Source organism: Salvelinus namaycush, chromosome 10 (genome assembly GCF_016432855.1).
Source record: "Salvelinus namaycush isolate Seneca chromosome 10, SaNama_1.0, whole genome shotgun sequence".
In the NCBI taxonomy this organism is placed as follows: domain Eukaryota; kingdom Metazoa; phylum Chordata; class Actinopteri; order Salmoniformes; family Salmonidae; genus Salvelinus; species Salvelinus namaycush.
In genome coordinates, this window is record NC_052316.1 from 17,462,695 (window position 1) to 17,487,063 (window position 24,369).

Here is a 24,369-nt window from a genome sequence, read left to right on the forward strand (position 1 = left end):
AATTTTTACTCCGGAACTTATTTTGGCTTGCCATAGCAAAGGACTTGAATACGTATTGACTCAAAACTTTTCAGCTTTTCATTATTAATTAAATTGTAACAACTTCTAAAAACATAATTCCTCTTTGACATTATGGGGTATTGTGTGTAGGCCAGTGACAGTTTTAAATCCAGGCTGTAACACCAGGCTGTAACACAATGACATTTAGAAAAGGTCTAGGTGTGTGTATACTTTCTGAAGGCACTGTATGTGTGTGTTGGAGTGTCAGTGTAGTATATGTGAGTAAAGTCCAGTGAGTGTGCATACAGCCAACGCAAGAGAGTTAGTGCAAAAAGAAGGGGATCAATGTAAATAGTCCGGGTAGCCATTTGATTAACTGTTCAGCAGTCGTAAGGCTTGCGGGTAGAAGCTGTTCAGGATCCCTTTGGTCCCAGACTTGGAGTCTTTGATGATTTTTAGGGCCCTGACACTAACTTGTATAGAGGTCCTGGATGGCAGGAAGCTTGGCCCCAGTGATGTACTGGGCAGTACGCACTACTGCCCAGTACAGTAGTGCCTTGCGGTCGGATGCCAAGCAGTTGTCATACCAAGCGGTGATGCAGCCAGTCAAGATGCTCTCAATGGTGCAGCTGGAGAACCTTTTGAGGATCTGAGAGGCCATGCTAAATCTTTTCAGCCTCCTGAGGGGACTCTGTTGGTGTGTTTGGACCATGATAGGTCCTCAGTGCTGTGGACACCGAGGAACTCTCGACCCGATCCACTACAGCCCTGTCGATGTGAATGTGGGCGTGCTCGCCATCTGTTTCCTGTGGTCTACGATCAGCTCCTTTGTCTTGCTGACGTTGAGGGAGCGGTTGTTGTCCTGGCACCACCATGTCAGGTCTTTGACTTCCTCCCTGTAGGCTGTCTCATTGTCGTCGGTGATCAGGCCTACCACCGTCGTGTTGTCGGCAAACTTAATGACGGTGTTGGAGTGGTGGGTGAATAGGGAGTACTGGAAGGGACTAAACATGCACCCCTGAGGGGCCCCCGTGTTGAGGGTTAGCGTGGTGGATGTGTTGTTGCCTACCCTCACTACCTGTGGAGCCAGTCAGGAAATCCATGATAGAGTTGCAGAGGAAGGTGTTTAATCCCAGCGTCCTCAAATCAAATTAAATGTTATTTGTCACATGCGCCGAACACAACTGCCGTAGACTTTACAGGGTCCTTAGCTTGGAGGGCACTATGGTGTTGAATGCTGAGCTGCAGTGAATGAACAGCATTCTCACATACTGTAGATGTTCTTTTTGTCGTGTGGGAAAGGGCAGTGAGGAGTGCAACAGAGAATGCGTCATCTGTGGATCTGTAGTGCAAATCTCTAGTGTATTTTTGTCTATGTTACACATGTACTTATCTCAATTGCAACACACCACTACAGGACCTTAGCTTGTCCCTGCATACCCTGTCTATAACTACTTCAGCCTATAGAGCTACATTCATCTGGTCACCTTCGGAGGATTCTAGTAGTTATTATGTTGCTCTGGTGGTTATGATGCTGGCATCACGGGGCTGACAGCTGGTACAGAATGGTCTCAGCTCTCTCTGCTGTAGGAAAACATGGTGGCCAAACAACATCAATCAGCAGCCAACATTGAAATCCAAACCAATCAATCAAACTATTGAGTTGCATAACACTGAAATTCATACAGATCAGAGTTCACATTGGGACATGGTGCTCTTATTAATAAGCCTGTAACGGTTCAGGAGTGGCTTCACACTGGCTAAACAGATGAACATGAATAATAGCTTGATAACATGTAACTGTAGGAATTCTGTTTCAGATGTTCCCAGATTGATTAAGAATATCTCAGTCTGATCTTTCTGCATATGTGTGTGAGAGAGTGCATCTGTGTATTCACTTCACACACTACACACACAGGCCGCGTAGTCTCATAGCTGTGGTTAAGCAAATCTAACATAGCTTTGTTCCTCCTGCACAGCTTCCCACCAAACGCACCCACTCACCCACCCACTCACCCTCCCCTGCAATCCCCTGCAACAGATGAGCAGGGCTCCATTGTAGTGCTTTTTCATTTTAGGGTTTCTATGTTCCTGTTTGTACGTATTGTCCTCTAGCTAGGGCACATGTAGTCTCATTCCTAACTGACCCCCCTCTCATCTGCATGTAAGGGGCGAGGGCCAGAAAATGAAAGGGAGGTAGAAGATATGGAGCAAGCGGTGGGCACATTGCAGACAATCAGTAGCTGTGGGTGGACAAGTGAGTGCACCATCAGAAAAAAATGAGTGTGTGTGTATGTGAGAGAGAGAAAAAAAGAGAGAGAGAGAGAAAGCGAGAGAGCAGCATTGTGAAAGCAAAACCTTGTATCTAAAACGAGCCTGCTCTGCACTGAGCAGATTGAGTGTGTTTGTCACTCTCAATCACTTGACTTGTCCTCTCTATCAGCCAACATTATTCATGCCACGAATCAGTATGTCACAAATGACATGTAGCTCATATCTTAACTTTGCAAATCATTAAAAGTCCACAAAAACAGCTATTTTCTCAACTATGTGTATTCAGTGTCTAAGCTAGGAGAAGAATATGAGTTGATTAGTCAAGTTGAAAGAAGAGGCAGGTACAGAGAAGTTCCTGTGTCAAATCTAGAAATTGTTTGTGTGAATGACATAAGAGCTGGTAGAGCAGAGACCAGCCACGTAATACCTTATCATACTAACTGTCCAACATTTTAACTTGAAGGTCATGCATACTACCTCATGTCCATCTTACATACTATATTAATCACCAATTCAATTTTCTTGCACACTCCGGAAGTCTTTCAGACATAAAGATTATTTTAGTCACACTAGAGGGTCTGGTTACACCTCAGACAACTCATCCTCTCTGCCTTTCCATCCTTTCCACCACTGTTTTATTCAGCTTGTCTAGACGTGGAGGTGTCTGGTCTCAAAGACAGACTGAGGGCTGGGCAGTGGGCTGACAGTGGGATAGGAGTGGGCTTTGTGGCTCTATAACAGCATTTCATTCAAAACTGTCAACGGTCAAACACAGAAATCAATAAATGTTCTGATCTGTGACCCAGGCACTTAGACATACTGTATAGCAGAAATGTGGAAATGTATAGCCTATACATACGATTTGACAAATACTTTACTAATAATTAACTTGCCCTTCACAGGTGACATCCTAGAAAACCAACCTGAAAGAAGTGCATGAGAAGTTACTTATCTTCCTTTTACCTGCCCAACAAAGAAACAGCCATCCTACTTTCTATACTGAGACCAGATGGAACCCATGTCGCTATCTCCAAATGGGAGCATCGAGGAAATGGAGGACGGTCACATAGCCTACCTAGAGTGGGAGCTGGCACCCAAGGGCCTGCGGCGCAAGAGAGAGTTTATCCCAAATGAGAAGAAGGACGCCACCTACTGGGAGAAGCGTCGCAAGAACAACGAGGCGGCCAAGCGGTCGCGGGAGAAGAGGAGGGTGAACGATTATGTGCTGGAGAGCCGCCTGGTGGCCATGAGTGAAGAGAACGCCCGGTTGAACACAGAACTGCTGGCCCTCAAACTCCACTTTGGCCTGGTGAGCCCTGCGGCCTACGCTGCCCACCAGAACAGCCTGCTACGGCTCCGCCATGCGAACACCTACAGCCCCCAGTCCCCGCCACCCAGCAGCTCAACCCAGTCCCTGGACAGAGATGTCTACTGGGGCAGCAGGCCCAGCTACAGAGACCCCTCCACCCTGCCCACTTACCACCACCGACCCTCCGTCCTGACTGGGCAACCTTCCCCTGCCCTAATCCATCCACAAGCTCTACCAACCAGAAGGGGATATCCATACATCTTAGACATGCCCAGTGTCCTCCACCCTGCAAACTCATCCTCCCTTCTCCTGCCCCCGCTTCTCCCCCCTGCCCTATCGTCCTGGCCGGGAGTTCCCCTGCTGAGGCCCACCCCTAAGAGAAGGTGTTCAGATGAGGAGGGGGAACAGCAGGTCCCAGCAGCCTCCTCCAGTGCTGCAATACCGCACAAGCTGAGGCTGAAGACCCCCAGAGCTTCTACTGTCCTTAGGGATGTCAGAGATAGGGCCTCCCCCCCACTCCCGCTTTATGTATCTGACTGACCACACTGCACAGGAGCACAGAGCAGACCAACCACAGCGCTGTAACATTGACACCAAAGTTACAGCAAAGACGTTATGTACAACTTAAAACAGACATTTGTTAGATTTCTTTGTTTGTTTTTGCTTCTCTGCCATGCTTCTTTAGTGTCCAAGTTAACTGGATAAAATCCATTATAGCATACTTTACTGTAAATCCTGCTTAATTAGCCGGACTTGGGGATTAAGTGTTTTATAGAACTGAGAGACTCCAGTTCACTTACAGTATGTATGTAAAACTCAATATGGGCAGCCAATATAATAATTGTTTTTAACTTTTTGGAATGGATGGAATTTATCTTTTCAAATTAATAAATTCCTCTTATTGTTCACTCTTTACTGATTAGCACACAAACAGTGTGTGTGTGTGTGTGTGTGTGTGTGTGTGTGTGTGTGTGTGTGTGTGTGTGTGTGTGTGTGTGTGTGTGTGTGTGTGTGTGTGTGTGTGTGTGTGTGTGTGTGTGTGTGTGTGTGCTGCAATGTGTAGGCTACCGCGTGGGTAATGTTTATGTTATGTTGGCTGCCTGGTAGAGCAAGCACTGAGGTCTTGAAGTTGAGATGAGGGGAAAATACCAGACATGACATGAAAGGAGATGAATTTCAACATAACTAGTGACATATTCTGTGTATAATATTAGGTGTGAGAACTTAGTGGTTAGTTACTTGTACCTGTTATAACCACCACAAATGCACTTAACGGAATGGGGTATCTATGGTGCAAATGACGAACAGTGACGAGCAGTCACGGACCAATTTATTTGTCTCGGGACAACTTATTTGTATTTTAAGACCGTCGAAATCAACCTTATAAATCTTCTTATGTAGTTGTTTTTGTCCCAATGCATTTTCAGTCAAAAGCTCCCTTAAGCAACAGATGAGAACAAATTTCCAATCAATGTGGCCTAACCTTATTTAAATACAACCACTGTGTACAGAGATGGGGTAGTCATTTAAAAATCATGTTCAACACTATTATTGCAAATAGTGTGCATTTCAGTAGCTGCATCTTCATAGCTCACCTGTTTTGGGAATTGTCGCCGGAAGCTCTGGACTGGGAACTGTCGCCGGACGCTCTGGACTGGAAACTGTCGCCGGAAGCTCTGGTGTGTGCAGGCGCACTGGAGGCTTGATGCGTGGGACCGGCACCGGTGGGACCGGGCTGATGACACGCTCCTCAGGGCGAGTGCGGAGAGGAGGCACAGCGCAGAATGCTCAATGAGGTTAAGAAGAATCCTAGTGTCAGCTGAAGATTTACAGAAATCTCTGGAACATGCTAACATCTCTGTTGATGAGTCTACGATACGTAAAACACTTAACAAGAATGGTGTTCATAGGAGGACACCACGGAAGAAGCCACTGCTGTTTAAAGAAAACAGTGCTGCACGTCTGAAGTTTGCAAAAGTGCACCTGGATGTTCCACAGCCTACTGGCTAAATATTCTGTGGACAGATTAAACTACAGTTGAGTTGTTTGGAAGGAACACATAACACTATGTGTGGAGAAAAACATCAAAACCTCATCCCAACTGTAAAGTATGGTGGAGGGAGCATCATGGTTTGGGGCTGCTTTGCTGCCTCAGGGCCTGGACAGCTTGCTATCATCGACGGAAAAATGAATTCCCAAGTTTATCAAGACATTTTGCAGGAGAATAAAAGGCTGTCTGTCTGCCAATTGAAGCTCAACAGAAGTTGGGTGACGCAACAGGACAATGACCCAAAACACAAAAGTAAATCAACAACAGAATGGCTTCAACAGAAGAAAATACGCCTTCTGGAGTGGCCCAGTCAGAGTCCTAACCTCAACCCAATTTGAGATGCTGTGGTATGACCTCGAGAGCAGTTCACACCAGACATCCCAAGAATATTGCTGAACTAAAACAGTTTTGTAAAGATGAATGGTCCACAATTCCTGCTGACCATTGTGCAGGTCTGATTCGAAACTACAGAAAGCATTTCGTTGAGGTTGTTGCTGCCAAAGGAGGGTCAACCAGTTATTAAATCCAAGGGTTCACATACTTTTCCCACCCTGCACTGTGAATGTTTACAGTGTGTTCAATAGAGACATGAAAACGTATAATTGTTTGTTATTAGTTTAAGCAGACTGTTTGTCTATTGTTGTCACTTAGATGAAGATCAGATCAAATTGTATGACCAATTTATGCAGAAATCCAGGTAATTCCAAAGGGTTTTCTTGTCACTATATATCCCCCTGAAAAATATCACTTTCACAGTCAAAAAGCAAGCCGAGAACTACCCCTCCATTTTTTAAAAACATTACTTTATTTTTTGGTCAGGATGAGGTTTGTGCAGTAGACCTAATACATTATCACAGCATATTGTCTATATACCTGGCCTGTCAATACTGTTCTTCTCATACCATATTATATTTAAAAACTCGAGCTTTGATAACAAAATAGATCAGTTGGTGTAGCACTTGCGAGGCATAGCTGAGCCTAAATTGAAATAATTTGCAAATAATTCGCTTTTTTATTTTACTGGACTGATGGTACCTGAGTCTGATGGTCATGGTGCTTTCACGACAACTGGGGAAAAAATGAGGTCAAATCATGACGTCAGTGAACTTCAGCTCGGAAAGTAGGAGCTCTAGAAACATACCCGAGTTTCCGAGTTGGATTACAGTTCAAAGCGATTTTCCCCGTCGGATCTCGTTTCTTCCGAATTCCCAGTTGTGTTGAACGCACTGAAGTCAGGGATTTCCAAATTCGCAGTTCCCAGTTGTTTTGAACACGGCATTAGTCTCAGTGGAGGGAGGGAAGAGAGCAGCAGACGGTCCGCGTCTCATGATACTCGCTCCCTCCTTCCTTTTTTCCGGTGAGACTGACCAGAGAGAGGGGATACACCTTATGGCAAAAGTCGACTCGCACTGCATCTGCAGGCACAAATTCATGTTGTTCATATGACCAGAGAAAGTGAAATACTCCTCGATATTAAAATATACACGAGCTGTTAATAATAATAAAAACACAGGGCTATCGATACACTCGGCTACTCATTCATTGCAGCTGCAGCGCGAGTAGAAGTAGAGAGAAGCGCGTTTTATGTTTTGTAATAGTGTTTAATAAAAAACAGTGTTGAACAAAACGTAGATATTAACTCACTCATCATCTCTTTGCTGTATTCTTTGACAGTCACTCGCTGGTCATGGTTTTAAAAGTTATGAAATCTCACATAGGCTAGTATCAAACTTAGCTGTGGCCAGGGTCATGGAAGCTGTTCTATGTAGGCATGGGTGATTTGAGCTACACTGTAAAAAATGATTTGTTGAATCTACTCAAAATATTAGGCAACAAAATTACAACTAATATTATTGAGTAGATATTTTCGCTTGTTTTTATGAGTAGATAAGCTGGAGTGAGCTGTTTGGATGTGGTCAAATAAATTGAGTGAAGATTATATAAATACAAATATTATATTAAGTTGATTGAAGTCAAATAGATTTATGAAATGGTGTTATTTTAACTGAATGATTAATCATATGATATATTCATTTAGACCAACTCATATTGGTTCACATTTTTACTTTGGTTTTACTCGATCAGATCACCTAAGAGAAAAGGTATCAGGACACCAGGAATCCTTGAAAACCATTTATTTAAACATCAACGGTTTGCAAAACAGTTCTTATTAAACAGTACAAAAGCAGTACAAAAACAGCAGCTATGATTCTCAAATTATTAGTTGACAAATTATTTCAATCAATAATTGCAATGAACATTTCAGGTAGGTCCTGATTGCTGCAGGTAGACAAAACCGTAGCATTAGGAACTAGTACACTAGCAATAATAGGATCTCTGATGGCAGAACCATCGAATTAGAAGAGATAGAATGTAACTCCGCAGACTTCATAAGGACCAAAATATTCTCATAGTAACCATGGCTAACTACAAACATGGGGGCTCATGGAGGCTCAAATAGCTCGTGTTTGCACTGTGAGGTATTTTTCAAAATAAAATGTTGCCTACAGGGCAAAAAGAATGAAAGAAAAAGAGATGACAACCCCAATAATCATGTAATCTAAACACTTTTACTAGTTTCTTCCTATAACATTTCTCTATTCACAAATGCTGCCGATGGATGCCACCTATATTACTTTTGTAATATATTTTTTAAACCATAAATTATTTAGTTTAGAAGCTTTTTTCACATAAAAGTTCCCAGTAGAAATCCGTTAAAAATAAACTACAATGCTTTGCAGGTAGATTTCAGTGATGTAGGTAGAATTGTGACATTATAAGAGCCTGATTGGTGTCACACTTTTCTCCATCCCTAGCAAACACAGCTGATTAATAAAACTGAAGATCATGATTAGGTGATTATTGGAGTCAGGTGTGTTAGATGTGGCTGGGGCAAAACTGTGACACCAATCAGGCCCTCGGGGACTGGAATTGCCCACCCCTGGTGTAGACAGACCCTGGTAGAATTTTCAAAATACATGTGGTAAAAAAATTGTAAAACTGATTCATATGTCAGTATTTCAAACATCAACCGCATGGGAACAAAATTGACATGACATTTTACAATGATATCCTTAAAACTTCTTGTCAATACGGGGGCGCTGTTTTCACTTTGGAAAAAATCGTGCCCAAATGAAACGGCCTCGTACTCTGTTCTAGATCATACAATATGCATATTATTATTACTATTGGATAGAAAACACTCTCAAGTTTCTAAAACTGTTTGAATTATTTCTGTGAGTAAAACAGAACTCATTTGGCAGCAAACTTCCATACAGGAAGTGAAAAATCTGAAAACGAGGCTCTGTTTCAGGGCCTGCCTATTCAACTGGCTTTTATTTATCGATATGCATGCACTTCATACGCCTTCCACTAGATGTCAACAGGCAGTGGAAGGTGGAATGGGGTGTCTAGCTTGATCTGAGGCCGAACAAGAGCTTTTGGAGTGACAGGTCCGGTATTTTCTTTGTCTTCGACGGCGCGCGAGGGACCTCGACATTGTCTTCTGAAAAGCGTTCGGTATACACGGCGAATATCTCCGGCTCTGATTTTATTTGATACATATGATAATAACATCATAAAGTAGTTTTTTTCAACCTAGTTTTATCAGTTTATTCAACGTTTATTGGGACTTTTGGAGTTTTCCGTTCTTTGCGCCAAGAGAGGATGGGAATGTTAGCAACCTTGGCTAGCATTGTGGCGCGAATTCGACAGAAGAAATGGACATTCTAAAACCAAACAACGATTTATTCTGGAAATAGGACTCCTTGTACAACATTCTGATGGAAGCTCAGCAAAAGTAAGACAACATTTATGATGTTATTTCGTATTTCTGTGTAATATGTTGATGTCTATTCTCCGCCGTGTTGGTGAGCACTGTCTCACAATAACCCAAGCTGTATGTTGTGGTAAAGTTATTTTTTAAAATCTAACACAGCGGTTGCATTAAGAACCAGTGTATCTTTCATTTGCCATACAACAAGTATTTTTATGTAAAGTTTATGATGAGTTCTTTGGTCAGATTAGGTGAGTGTCCAAAATATCTCCGGAGATTCTGGTGAATCGTTGCTACGTATTCACAATGTTTAAACAGGATTTGTAGCTATAAATATGCACATTTTCGAACAAAACATAAATGTATTGTATAACATGATGTTATAAGACTGTCATCTGATGAAGTTGTCCAAAGGTTAGTGATTAATTTTATATCTTTTGCTGGTTTTTGCGAAAGCTACCTTTGCGGTGAATAAATGCGTTTGTGTGTTTGGCTATTGTGGTAAGCTAATATAATTCTATATTGTGTTTTCGCTGTAAAACACTTAAAAAATCGGAAATATTGGCTGGATTCACAAGATGTTTATCTTTCATTTGCTGTACACCATGTATTTTTCATAAATGTTTTATGATGAGTATTTATGTATTTCACGTTGCTCTCTGTAATTATTCTGGCTGCTTTGGTTCTATTTTTGATGGTGGCTGCAATGTAAAACTATGATTTATACCTCAAATATGCACATTTTCGAACAAAACATAAATGTATTGTATAACATGTTATAAGACTGTCATCTGATGAAGTTGTTTCTTGGTTAGTGACTAATTTTATCTCTATTTTGTCGGTTTTGTGAAAGCTACCTATGCGGTGGAAACATGGTGAAAACATGCCGTTGTGTGTTTGGCTATTGTGGTTAGCTAATAGAAATACATATTGTGTTTTCGCTGTAAAACATTTTAAAAATCGGAAATGATGGCTGGATTCACAAGATGTTTATCTTTCATTTGCTGTATTGGACTTGTGATTTCATGAAAATTATATTATATGATATCCCTGTCCCGTTAGGCTAGGCTAGGCTATGCTAGTCAGCTTTTTTGATGAGGAGGATCCCGGATCCGGTAGGGTGATGAAGTAGAGGTTTTAATTAAAAACACCTATTTTGTATCTTTGTATACAAAACACAACACTAAATACTGTGTCAGTGAACCTTTAAATCACACTTTGAAGAATAAACGTGTCTTCCTTAACCTCTTAACTTTTAGCCTATGTGCTCGAGCCCCGCCTCTCGGTGATCATCCCCCGGTAGGCAGAGGCTGGTCCCAGCACAGATTCTGTGCCCCAGGCGGCTTCAACAACAACAAGAGGCCTGTGGTAGAGGACACTGTTCCTGACCTGCTACCAGAACAAATGAAGGGAGAGAAGAGTTTCAGAGGCTCCTCAGTGTTTAACTACGAAGGTGTTACAAAGTAACCCTGACATTCAGTCTATGACAATTGTCCTCTGGGCTGTCATTCTGCTTAAGAAAGGAATTTGTTCTTGGCTATCATCTTGACTGTGAGCTTTGATCAGTCCAGCTCCACAAACAGTTTCTGGAATGCCTTGAATGTGTACTTCAGCTTTTTGGGGTAGCTGAGATTCAGAGCATATGTCATGCCAAGAAGAATGGCACAAGCCTGTGCGACACTGCCCAGACCGGTGATCACCAGGACACCCTCTAGGACCCATCTCCTCTGGACCATCACTCGCCATGGCACCCTCCTTCTTGATCACAGAGATTTTCATTACATGTTGTGCAAGGTCCTGCAGGACATCACCCCCTTCAGCTTCCTGTAAAAAAACAACACAAAAATACAGACACATTCTTTCAATGTTGGGATAACCCTGATATAGAATAAAATAACTATTCTCATTGGATTGAATCTGTGCATGTGAAGGAGTGAAATCTATGCATTCACCGATCCAAGTATCCAATATTACTACAAGGCGTACAGTGCTTAGGTAGCAAAGCAGGGCCTGTGGCTTAAATTGCAGCACCAAACATCAGCGAGATAAATATAAAACAGTGCATTTTTCCTGAAAATACTTTACTTGGAGTAGGACATGCAGCATGACCTGCAATCTGTGTCCAAGTGCTCCTCCCTGTGAATGGAATAAGGACAGCAGCTTAGCGGTGTACTGGTCCAACATGGCCATAAACCTTGGCTGAAGATTCTTTGTGGTGATCCTCTGATATTCTTCATTTATCTGAAAGACAAATACTGAAATATCGTCAAGCAAGGCTCAAAAGAGGTTTTTGATAGTGAAGCTATTTCATTTGATATTGTATTTTTTGACTGCTGACCAACTTAAGAGGTTTCAAACAGAGCAGGCCATCTGCCTTTCATGTCTTTAACACTGGGACACTGGTTGATGACTTCCTGTCTTCGGGGTGCAAATGCTTTGGTCATCTTTTCATTGATCACCCTTGTGTTGTCCATCTTTTTTGCCTCTGTTACTATTTCTATTCTCTCTTGTTCCAGACTGTCTGCGTTCTCTCCAGCTCGGTAAAGGGGGAGGGAGGTCACTTCTGCTCTTTTTGGCTTTTCCTTTTTTTTGCTGGCATATTACATTCAACTTCAGGCACAACAAAGCCTCTAAGCTTAGTCCGGTAATTACCCATCTTGTACTTTACGCTCAACTGCCAGGTAAAGTAGCCGGAGAAGGAGCCAGATTCCTTGAGACAAGTAGGGGTGATTTTAGCATGTAAATCTTGGTGGGGCAAACTCCACAAAAATGTTTTAGATGCATGCCAGCAAAGCCACTACACAACACAACACTAAACAATACATTAATTGCACTATAATGGTGACAAATGGTGCCCACAAACTGTTAGGGCCTACATAAAGCTGTCCCAACAGCAGAGCTTTCTTTTCAGCACCATGGAGTGAATCCTTACCACTGTTACACCTGACTATCAGCGGAGCCTTGTCTGGCAGTGAAACAGTTAATTCAGCCTCATAGCTGATATGGCTGACTTGCTTAAACAAATGTGGTTTCTACTGACAATTGAGATGTACAAACTATGTCATAAAGGAACGACAAGCGGAGAAGAGGCAATCCGTAATTTCGATTAAGACATTAATGAGCGAGCTAGGACGGACGTAGTCAATATAACTATTTGTTCAGCACTTTTGAAATGTACAGCGACAGAATTCAGAACATGGGCTGTTCTTACAGTATTCTCAATGTACACCAAGTCAGAACCGTAGGATAAATCAAGGGGGCATATACACAGAAAATGAAAGCTCTTACAACATTCAATGATTACATTTCTCTAAAACGGAATATAGTTTACAAGTGCACCACCAAGTCAGAACAGTACGCTAAGTTAAGAGGGGAAAAGGGACCAAATAATTTGGGTGAGGCGCATAGGCTACTAACAGCTTTCTACACAACATACACTTAGTATTACTTTCTTAGCTACATTATACATATCTCCCTGGCATATTACATAATTACAGCATACAAGATATTTTTGGACTGGCCTTGTTGTTCTGTAGTCACTTGAACAGGAAGGTGACGCGACAGTCCTTCTTGTAGGCTAATTTTGTCATCAAATTTAGTCATCAAAGTCTTCTAAGGATTTATGGTGCTTTGAAGACAACTGGGAACTCTGGAAAAAAACAAGGTCGAATCATGACGTCAGTGATCTTCAGGTCGGAGCTCTAGAAAGACGTCAGAGTTCCCAGTTGTCTTGAACTCACTGAAGTCTGAGATTTCCCAGTTCCGAGTTTCCAGTTGTTTTGAATGTGGCAGAAGTCATGCTGGATTGACAGCATGGCCAATGTATTCAACCTTTTCTGGCCCATGGTGTTATATGTGAATGTTTATCCTTTTAAGCTTGGTAAGAGACCCTTAAACACAGACTTGGACCACACACCCACACCACTGAATAGCAGGCTAGTGATTGCTTTGCAACGCTTGCAGTTAGCCACTGATTCCTTCCAAACCAGTCATTATTGAATTTGCGATTTCCAATGGCCGATGAGCACCGATACCTTTATCTATAATTTCATGAAAATGATTTGCCACTAGATTGTCGACTTGATTCATGATAATGACTGCTAGCTAAGATTTTGAAAGTATGATGTTGACATGATTAGTCCAATCAAAGCTACGGTAGATATAACGTGATTTGACTTCATTTTATCTTTGGCCATTGACCTTTGAGAATCCTTCGATATGCATTTCTAATGTAAATCTATGGCAGCACCCAAGCGGCTTCAATTTTAGAGCTCACCCCGTAGATTTTGTGGTGACGTAGTGTCCCCACGAGTGACAGAACACTGAGCCAATCACGGCGCAACTAGAGAACATTACCAACCCCTACGCTCCCTATTTTTGGCTGGCTGCTCCACCATCATAGAAAACACTGAGCTAGGCTGAAACACCTGCATTTTGGAGCTGCCTTACTCAAGAAAACAAAAAAGAGACCATGTTAGTATGCAGCTTTATTAACTCAATGTTGTTGTTTTTTTTTTACATTGTATGCAAATATGTGACACGTATTAATACCAAAATAACATGCAAAACAGCACAAAATATATTATATATACAGTACCAGTTAAAAGTTTGGACACACCTACTCATTCCAGGGGTTTTCTATATTTTTACTATTTTCTACATTGTAGCGTAATAGTGAAGACATCAAAACTATGAAATAACACATATGGAATCATGTAGTAACCAAAAAAGTGTTAAACAAATCAAAATATATTTTATATTGAGATTCTTCAAAGTAGCGAACCTTTGCTTTGATGACAGCTTTGCACACTCTATTATTCTCTCAACCAGCTTCACCTGGAATGCTTTACTAACAGTCTTGACGGAGTTCAACCCTGTCCCTAGGGGTCCACCACCCTGCAGCGCCCCAACCCAACACACCTCACTCAGCTTTAGGATCTTACTGAAATATTCATTTGATTGGTTTTGGGTATGTTAGGCCAAAGATAGAGTGACATCCCACAGGACAGCAGACCCCAAGGGCCAGGACTGAGCAGCCCAGCAGCTAAGGATTGCCTAAATAGGTATCTCCCCTGACGTGGGCATGTTTTCAATACAGACCATACAGGTATAAGGCATCCAGACCTTATGAAAGTTGCCCAGTATACCCTTAATCTTGTAATACATTAAATCTAGATAACCAAGATAACCAACCTTCCAATGAATGGCAATGCATTTCTTAGCCACTTCAAATGCTTGGTTACACAGTTTCTTCAGAGAACAGTCTCCAGTATCAACATTTCCAAGCAAACAAAAACAGGGAGAAGGGAGAATCTGTAGACATGCTGAGATAAAATAACATACTCTTTGCCAGAATTCAGCCAGCCTTCACAAGACCATAACATATGCAAATATGTCCTCTTTTGTGTTTTACACCTCCAGAAGATATTTACATTTTTGAGTGCATGTAATTCAGTTTCACTGGCATATAGTAACGTTCTATGGATGGTCTTAAACTGCAGTCATTTATGGGCATTCTAACTTATCTAACATATCTGTATCCATTCATCATCATCAATAGCGTCTCCCAGGTCTTCCTCACATTTTTGTTTTACATGGTTTGTGTCATCGGGAAAAGCCTCTATCAACCCTTAATACAGTTTGGAAATCAACTTTGGAGGTTTGTCAGACTGCCTTAAAATAGCATCTGGCTTGTTCAGTGTTTTCTGCACAGAGAGAATAAAGTGTTTTATCTGCAAAAATCCACCTCAGCTCCATCATAGACTGGTTTTCCCTGGCTACCTGACCCTGCTGAGACCCCTTTCACCATCTGATCCTCCTAAAATGAGGCATGACAAAGAATTACCTTGGTGTACATGTGTACTTTATATTATCCAAGAATAGAATCAATGGTTCAATAAATGTACCATTATTCCCAGATCCCAGACTGTACCTTTAAACCGCTGTCCTGTACTGTAGGTCTACCCTTCACCTCAACATGGAACTTTGTATCATTCACTGATATTGTTAATATACTGCAAAATTCACCTGACAATCATAGATTGGTCTTCCCTGGCTGTCTGACCCTGCTGGAACCCTGTCACCAACTGATCCTGCTAAGGCATGATGAGCAGTGTTGTGTACTGACTGTGCACTAGAGGGCTGCATTCCCACGGTCAGCATTTTTCATGCTGCGAGCGGTCAGACAGACGACTTCGGGATTAAAATATTTTTGTTTTCTCATAGATTATTTGGAAACAGTCCTCTTTTTGCTTTGTATGTGTTAGCCTACCTATTGTATTAAAAGCACATATTTTTTGCATTATCCACACAATTTGCTGCTTCAACTTTAGTAGCCTACCTCTCCTAGTTGGGCGTGAGAGTTCAAATGCAGCTAGTAGTGTCTAATTACTGACATAAAAAAAGAAATGCTTGGAGAAAAAAATTGTATGTGGCATAAATGGCTACAGTTTACACTTGTTTTGTTATTTCATTAAATGTTGTTTTTAGAAAAGGGGAGTTTTTTAAACGTACCAGACTAATGTACAATTGCACTAAATATGATTTGATTAATGCAAGATTTTAAAACCCAGAAATCTTTCAAATGACATTCAGGAGCAAAAGGTTTTCAAAAAAATATTCATTGGAATATAATATTGGAATTGAATATAAATTATAACATTGGAATTGAACATTTGAACATTTAATAACAATAATTTAACTAATTAATTTAGTGTAACATTGATGTGTAACTTTAGTGTAACATTGACATCCGATCCTCGTTTGCTAAGTCAAACGACACCGCTGGTTCTGCTCACACTGCCCTACCCTGTGCTTTGACCTCTTTCTCCCCTCTCTCCCCAGATGAAATCTCGCGTCTTGTGACGGCCGGCCGCCCAACAACCTGCCCGCTTGACCCTATCCCCTCCTCTCTTCTCCAGACCATTTCCGGAGACCTTCTCCCTTACCTCACCTCGCTCATCAACTCATCCTTGACCGCTGGCTACGTCCCTTCCGTCTTCAAGAGAGCGAGAGTTGCACCCCTTCTGAAAAAACCTACACTCGATCCCTCCGATGTCAACAACTACAGACCAGTATCCCTTCTTTCTTTTCTCTCCAAAACTCTTGAACGTGCCGTCCTTGGCCAGCTCTCCTGCTATCTCTCTCAGAATGACCTTCTTGATCCAAATCAGTCAGGTTTCAAGACTAGTCATTCAACTGAGACTGCTCTTCTCTGTGTCACGGAGGCGCTCCGCACTACTAAAGCTAACTCTCTCTCCTCTGCTCTCATCCTTCTAGACCTATCGGCTGCCTTTGATACTGTGAACCATCAGATCCTCCTCTCCACCCTCTCCGAGTTGGGCATCTCCGGCGCGGCCCACGCTTGGATTGCGTCCTACCTGACAGGTCGCTCCTACCAGGTGGCGTGGCGAGAATCTGTCTCCGCACCACGTGCTCTCACCACTGGTGTCCCCCAGGGCTCTGTTCTAGGCCCTCTCCTATTCTCGCTATACACCAAGTCACTTGGCTCTGTCATAACCTCACATGGTCTCTCCTATCATTGCTATGCAGACGACACACAATTAATCTTCTCCTTTCCCCCTTCTGATAACCAGGTGGCGAATCGCATCTCTGCATGTCTGGCAGACATATCAGTGTGGATGACGGATCACCACCTCAAGCTGAACCTCGGCAAGACGGAGCTGCTCTTCCTCCCGGGGAAGGACTGCCCGTTCCATGATCTCGCCATCACGGTTGACAACTCCATTGTGTCCTCCTCCCAGAGCGCTAACAACCTTGGCGTGATCCTGGACAACACCCTGTCGTTCTCAACTAACATCAAGGCGGTGGCCCGTTCCTGTAGGTTCATGCTCTACAACATTCGCAGAGTACGACCCTGCCTCACACAGGAAGCGGCGCAGGTCCTAATCCAGGCACTTGTCATCTCCCGTCTGGATTACTGCAACTCGCTGTTGGCTGGGCTCCCTGCCTGTGCCATTAAACCCCTACAACTCATCCAGAACGCCGCAGCCCGTCTGGTGTTCAACCTTCCCAAGTTCTCTCACGTCACCCCGCTCCTCCGCTCTCTCCACTGGCTTCCAGTTGAAGCTCGCATCCACTACAAGACCATGGTGCTTGCCTACGGAGCTGTGAGGGGAACGGCACCTCCGTACCTTCAGGCTCTGATCAGGCCCTACACCCAAACAAGGGCACTGCGTTCATCCACCTCTGGCCTGCTCGCCTCCCTACCTCTGAGGAAGTACAGTTCCCGCTCAGCCCAGTCAAAACTGTTCGCTGCTCTGGCACCCCAATGGTGGAACAAACTCCCTCACGACGCCAGGTCAGCGGAGTCAATCACCACCTTCCGGAGACACCTGAAACCCCACCTCTTTAAGGAATACCTAGGATAGGATAAAGTAATCCTTCTAACCCCCCCCCCCCCCCCCCTTAAAAGATTTAGATGCACTATTGTAAAGTGGCTGTTCCACTGGATATCATAAGGTGTAAATTTGTAAGTCGCTCTGGATAAGAGCGTCTGCTAAATGACTTAAATGTAAATGTAAATGTGGCAACTCTCTTAAGCTCTGCTATTACATGATTCTAATTTATACATAGGTCACAAATAAGGCTATCCCCAGGAAAATCGGAGGACAACTCATGAGCACACCTGCACTGCTCACGCCTAATCCAGTCCCCACCTGTGACTGAAAACAGGGGGAGAGATGCCAATTGAAAGCTCTCTCTTAAAAACGTAGCTAGCTATCTAGCTATATGACATGAAATGCTATGTAAAATAGCTAAAAGCAGTCCCCCCAGGATTCCCCGATTCTGCGATCGCATAATTCAACGCAAAATCAACCAATCAGCGCATATTATGCGAGAGCTCGCAATTTTGACCAATTACGGCACTCTTACCGTGGAAAATGGCCCAATCCAAAAACACGTCAACAAAGTTTCCCCCCTGGCCCGTCAGCTAGTGATGGGCATTCCGGTTCTTTTCAGTGAGCCGGCTCATTCGGCTCAGCTCACCAAAAAGAGCCGGCTCTTTTGGCTCCCAAACGGCTCTTTAAAAAAATATGTTTTGTATTTTTTCAAGTCAAACAGTTTGCGATAGTTTGGTGTTAAAACAACTCTAATTAAATTGTTAAATGAAATCATACTGTACCTTAACCACAATGTATTTAACAATGCATTGGTTTGTTTATGAAAAAGAATGCTATTAAACATTTGCATTTAAAGTATAACTTTTTAATGTACATAAACAAAGTGCATATAAATCTAACCATTCAAAACGAATACAATTAGAACAGCATAATAGAATATTGCACCATATCAAAGAAACATAAATAATAATATGCAAAACTGCAGCATCCCACTTAAAACATTAAACTGGTCCCTCTTTTCTCTCTCTTCTTTATTGCCATGTTAGAACCAGCAGCACACAGCAATGCTGACCATATTTTGCTTTTATGAGTGTAGTAACCTGGTATGTTTATGTTTACCAATAGATGACAGTATTGACTCAAGACGGGGGTTTGCTTCCCGCTATCCGTAGCTATTTCCTATGTCTGCCTATATAACCATGATTAAGAAAGCTTCAGGTAGTTTAAGCCAGGTGCATTAGAGAATGTAATTCTAAGTTACAATTAAATACTAAACCAAACTTAAGTCTCATGAGTCCTAACTCTAAGAAGCCTTTAAGGATACTACAATGAGAGATTTGCATTCAGAAATGCAAGCTACCTCACTTTCGAGGGGCTGATGCGGTTTCTTCTCTCAGTAATTATGTGTCCCGTTTTCGAGAAGACCCTCTCAGAGGGAACGGATGTGGTCACTATGCAGAGTCTACCTGTCATGACTTTAGTAAGCTGTGGGTAGACATAGGTCTTGTTCTTCCACCAGCTCAGAGGATCTGCATGGGCTCCTCCAAATAGGATCGGACCTCCGTTATGGCATCTGCTGAGGGATTCCTTCATGCTGCATCCCCAGTTGCTCTCGTCAAACAGCATCCAAACAGCAGACGTTTGTGGCACTACTGCTGGTGTTTCTGCTCCATCTGATCCCTCTTCTTCCTGTTGCCCTGGTGCCTGAGCCAGCTGACTGCTGGGGCTGTCCCTCCCTGCTGCTGAGGTTATTCTTTGAAGAGCCTCATCAATCGCTCTGGCATCACTGAAGGCTAACTTCTTAAACCTGGGGTCAAGCGCAGCAGTTTCTGATAGCACGTGATTATATTCCATTCTGTGGAACTTTCTGTCCATTGATGAAAATAGGGTGTCCATCAACTCTGTCACATGTCCTGTGGTTACATTTGCTTCTCTTTGGCTGTGTTTCGCTGCAGAACCTTACACAGGAGTATCATTTTTGAGGCTGTCACATAGCTGAAAAGAGAGAATAGTAACTTATTAGTTCAGGTTCATGTTTTGTCTACTGATACTACATTCTCATCTACTGCTCATATACATATATAATACTGGATTAAATGATGATGTAGTAACCACTTTCCCCATCTACTTGCCATTCTCTGGCCACTCAACAGTTCCTCTGCCAAGTTCTCTGAGGTGTGTCTGTCGCTGAACTCAAAGCAATCCAGAAGACAGCTAGACATCGAAAAATCTTCAATGAAGTGAAGTTACCCCATGGGGGTGGGTAGGGGGGGAAGTTACCCCGGTACATAAAAAAGGCCACTTTTATAAAAACAACATTTCATGAAATAACTCAAAAAGTGTAAACTGTAGCCATATATTTCCCTTTATAGTTTATTCGCCTAAGAATGACCTTCAACACATACATCTTTTTTCTCCAAATGTTGCTTTTTTTTGTGTCAGCAATTAGACATTGTTCTTAGAGGGGATAGTTACCACCTAGTACCCTATTGATAACCCATTTATTTGTTTCTTCCTGCAAATCGTCCTCCTAAAAGGTAGGCTATATCCTATAGGCCTATGCAAATTGTAGCAAGTGTCTCTGTCATCATTCTTGCTTCTTCAAGTTCAGTAGCCATACATGGGGGGTCAGGTGAGTGTGTGGTCTCAGTTAAATAGAGTAGGCTATAGCTTATGCATGGGCGCAGAGGCACGAGGCAGTTATTTTGCCAAGGAAATGTACTTCCTAAATACTTTACTGCATTGCCTAAAAATAAGCCTAAAAACTGATCACCCATGTTTCTCTGTCTGAAAATCTTCCCACTCCTAAAAGGTAGGCTATAAAAATAGCTCAAGAAAAAGTGCAAGTCTCACCTACTCTGCTCTCTTCAAACTACATCTAGTATATTGGCCGATATAGCTTAATATAAGGGCCATGTGAGAATCTCTGGTAATTTCTTAAGTTATTTTTGCGCATTTGATATTGCCTGTAGGGCACAAAATTGTTGGGACCATGGCTGACAAGTGAGCTGCGTCGCATACGCCTAAAATAACATTGCGGGACTGCAGTTGGGTTCGGGACCAGTTTGTGTGGTAGCGGGTGGGAGTCAGACAGAAAACCAGCAGGTGCGGGCTTAGTGGGGTATGAAATGCGATATGAAAAGCTGCGGATGAAGGCGGGAGCGGGATGAAGAAACTGTGCACCATGACAGTGAAGCCTGTAACTTTAGAGCTGTTTATTACTGTGTCAGTGTGAAAAGTAGGGAATTCGCTAGGGAAACTGACAGATCAATAATGTTACATTGCTATACTGACTAATAAAAACTCACATTGCACTGAAAAGAACGTCAGAATATCAATCTTCAATCGTTTGATTCAGGTCTAGTGTGATTGAGGCAAAAAATAATAGCTAATGTTAGACAATTTTTGGCCAGCTCTCTCTCTCTCTAATGGTACATCAACTAGCTAAAGTTAGCCAATTGCATTTACTTCTGTTAAAACGGGACAAAACAAAGGCTACAAAACATTTTCATACAAACAATTGCTGTTAGATAGTAATAATAGCCAACTCATATTGCTATCTGACAGATAGCTAGAGGCTGGAGCTGACCTGGCTGTGGTAGCTACTAGCTAGAGTATCTAATTCATTCACCTCAGTCGAGAGGGGATGAAAGGGAAAGGGGGATACTTAGTCAGTTGTACAACTGAATGCCTTCAACTGAAATGTATCTTCCGCATTTAACCCAAGCCCTCTGAATCAGAGCGGTGCAGGGGGCTGCCTTAATCATCCACATTTTCAGCACCCGGGGAACAGTGGGTTAACTGCCTTGCTCTAGGGCAGCAGAAGAGATTTTTACCTTGTCAGCTCGGGGATTCGATCCAGCAACCTTTTGGTTACTGGCCCAACGCTCTAACCACTAGGCTACGAAACATTAGCTAATGTTGCATGTCTGCGTGTCTGGTTAGACTGTAAACTCTCATGCCAGACTCACATTAAGCATCTCCAATCCAAAATTAAATCTAGAATCGGCTTCCTATTTCACAACAAAGCCTCCTTCACTCATGCTGCCAAACATACCCTCGTAAAACTGACTATCCTACCGATCCTTGACTTTGGCGATTTACAAAATAGCCTCCAACATTTTACTCAGAAAACTGAATGTAGTCTATCACAGTGCCATCCATTTTGTCACCAAAGCCCCATATACTACCCACCACTGCGACCTGTATGCTCTTGTTGAATGGACCTCACTACATATTCGTTGCCAAACTTACTGGTTCCAGGTCATCTATAAGTCTTTGCTAGGTAAAGCCCCGCCTTATCTCAGCTCACTGGTCACCATAGCAATGCTCACCCATAGCACGCGCTCCAGCCGCTATATTTCACTGGTCATCCCCAAAGCCAACACTTACTTTGGCCGCCTTTCCTTCCAGTTCTCTGCTCCCAATGACTGGAATGAATTGCAAAAATCACTGAAGCTGGAGTTTTATATCTCCCTCTCTAACTTTAAGCATCAACTGTACCTGTACACAGCCAAACTGTAAATAGCACACCCGACTACCTCATCCCCATAGTATTACTTACCCTTTTGCACCCCAGTATCTCTACTTGCACATCATCATCTGCACATCTATCATTCCAGTGTTAATTGCTAAATTGTAATTATTTCGGCTCTATGGCCTATTTATTGCCTACCTCCCTACTCTTCTACATTTGCACACACTGTACATAGATTTTTTCTACTGTGTTATTGACTGTACGTTTGTTTATGTGTATCTCTGTGTTGTTGTTTTTGTCGCACTGCTTTGCTTAATCTTGGCCAGGTTGCAGTTGTAAATGAGAACTTGTTCTCAACTGGCCTACCTGGTTAAATAAAGGTGAAATAAAAAATAAAAAAATTAAATTGTTGCGAGCTATCTGACCGTTCAGAATCATAACACTACACGGCCTTCTGCCTCAACCCGTCTATGTAGATAGGTGGCAAATATTTCAAGAGGCACAGGCAATACAGAAAAATACACAAAGGCAATATAGAAAAATACCCATAGGCAATATTGTAGTCACATGCTTTATAAACAGTATGCTTAATTTAATAGGGCTAATATATAAACTCAGCAAAAAAAGAAACATCCCTTTTTCAGGACCCTGTCTTTCAAAGATAATTTGTAAAAATCCAAATAACTTCACAGATCTTCATTGTAAAGGTTTTAAACATTGTTTCCTATGCTTGTTCAATGAACCATAAACAATTAATGAACATGCACCTATGGAATGGTCGTTAAGACAAACAGCTTACAGATGGTATGCAATTAAGGTCACAGCTATGAAAACTTAGGACACTAAAGAGGCCTTTCTACGGACTCTGAAACACACCAAAAGAAAGATACCCAGGGTCCCTGCTCATCTGCATGAATGTGCCTTAGGCATGCTGCAAGGAGGCATGAGGACTGCAGATGTGGCCAGGGCAATAAATTGCAATGTCCGTATTGTGGGACGCCTAATAGGCTGACCACACCGATCGCGTCGCGTTTGCGAGCGTTGCAAAATAATTTTGAAATCTATGTTATTCAATTATTGCACCCACACTGCTCGCGCGCGCCAACGAGCGTCTGCGTTGCCAAGGGCTAAAATAGAAGTCATTCCTATTTCTGATGCAGATTGCACTGAAAGTCCTGCCTCTCCCATCTCCTCATTGGTTTACAGAAGCAGGTACCCACGTGCCATCTCCTCATTGGTTATACCCACGTGGGTGATTGAAAGATGAACTGTTGCCGGTTGTCGTGGTAATACTATGAAAGTTTAGATGCCAATCCCCATATAAGTTAAACGATGAAAAAGCATGGAAGGAGGAGAGATGACTAGAAACGATTCGGTTGACCATTTTATGTGTTGATTAATTGTCGGAATAGAGGATCTTGTGCATTTCAGGTAAAATAACAACCTAATGTTTATATCCCAGGACAAATTAGCTAGCAACAGCAAGCTAGCTAAATAGGACTAATTAGCTAGCAAGTGCAAGCTAACTAGCTAAATTGCCATAAATGTTTAATGCTTTTCGACCTGTCCCCAAATGAATGTAATTGGCTCAGAGTTTGTTTTGATATTTTAACCTGCGTGTCTTGATCGCGTTTGGTGTGGGGGGACAAAATAAATGTATGCACGATGGCGCACGCGCGCAGCCGGTTTGGGTTCCGTGTAAGACAGCGCTACAGGGAGACAGGACAGAGAGCTGATCGTCCTCGCAGTGGTAGACCACATGTAACAACACCTGCACAGGATCGGTACATCCGAACATCACACCTGCGGGACAGGTACAGGATGGCAACAACAACTGCCCGAGTTACACCAGGAACGCACAATCCCTCCATCAGTGTTCAGACTGTCCGCAATAGGCTGAGAGAGGCTGGACTGAGGGCTTGTAGGCCTATAGTAAGGCAGGTCCTCACCAGACATCACCGGCAACAACGTCGCCAATGGGCACAAACCCACCGTCGCTGGACCAGACAGGACTGGCAAAAAGTGCTCTTCACTGACGAGTCGCAGTTTTGTCTCACCAGGGGTGATGGTCGGATTCACGTTTATCGTCGAAGGAACGAGCGTTACACCCTGGCCTGTACT

The 24,369-nt window shown here is 42.7% G+C and overlaps 1 protein-coding gene across 1 annotated transcript; it reads left to right on the forward strand.

Annotated features, from left to right (window-relative positions):
* The first annotated feature begins 3,283 nt into the window (after nt 1-3,283).
* Nucleotides 3,284-4,123, forward strand: nfil3-4 (nuclear factor, interleukin 3 regulated, member 4). Its single transcript, XM_039003118.1, has one exon. The coding sequence runs from the start codon at nt 3,284-3,286 to the stop codon at nt 4,121-4,123; it is 840 nt and encodes a 279-aa protein (XP_038859046.1).
* Nucleotides 4,124-24,369: the final 20,246 nt, after the last annotated feature.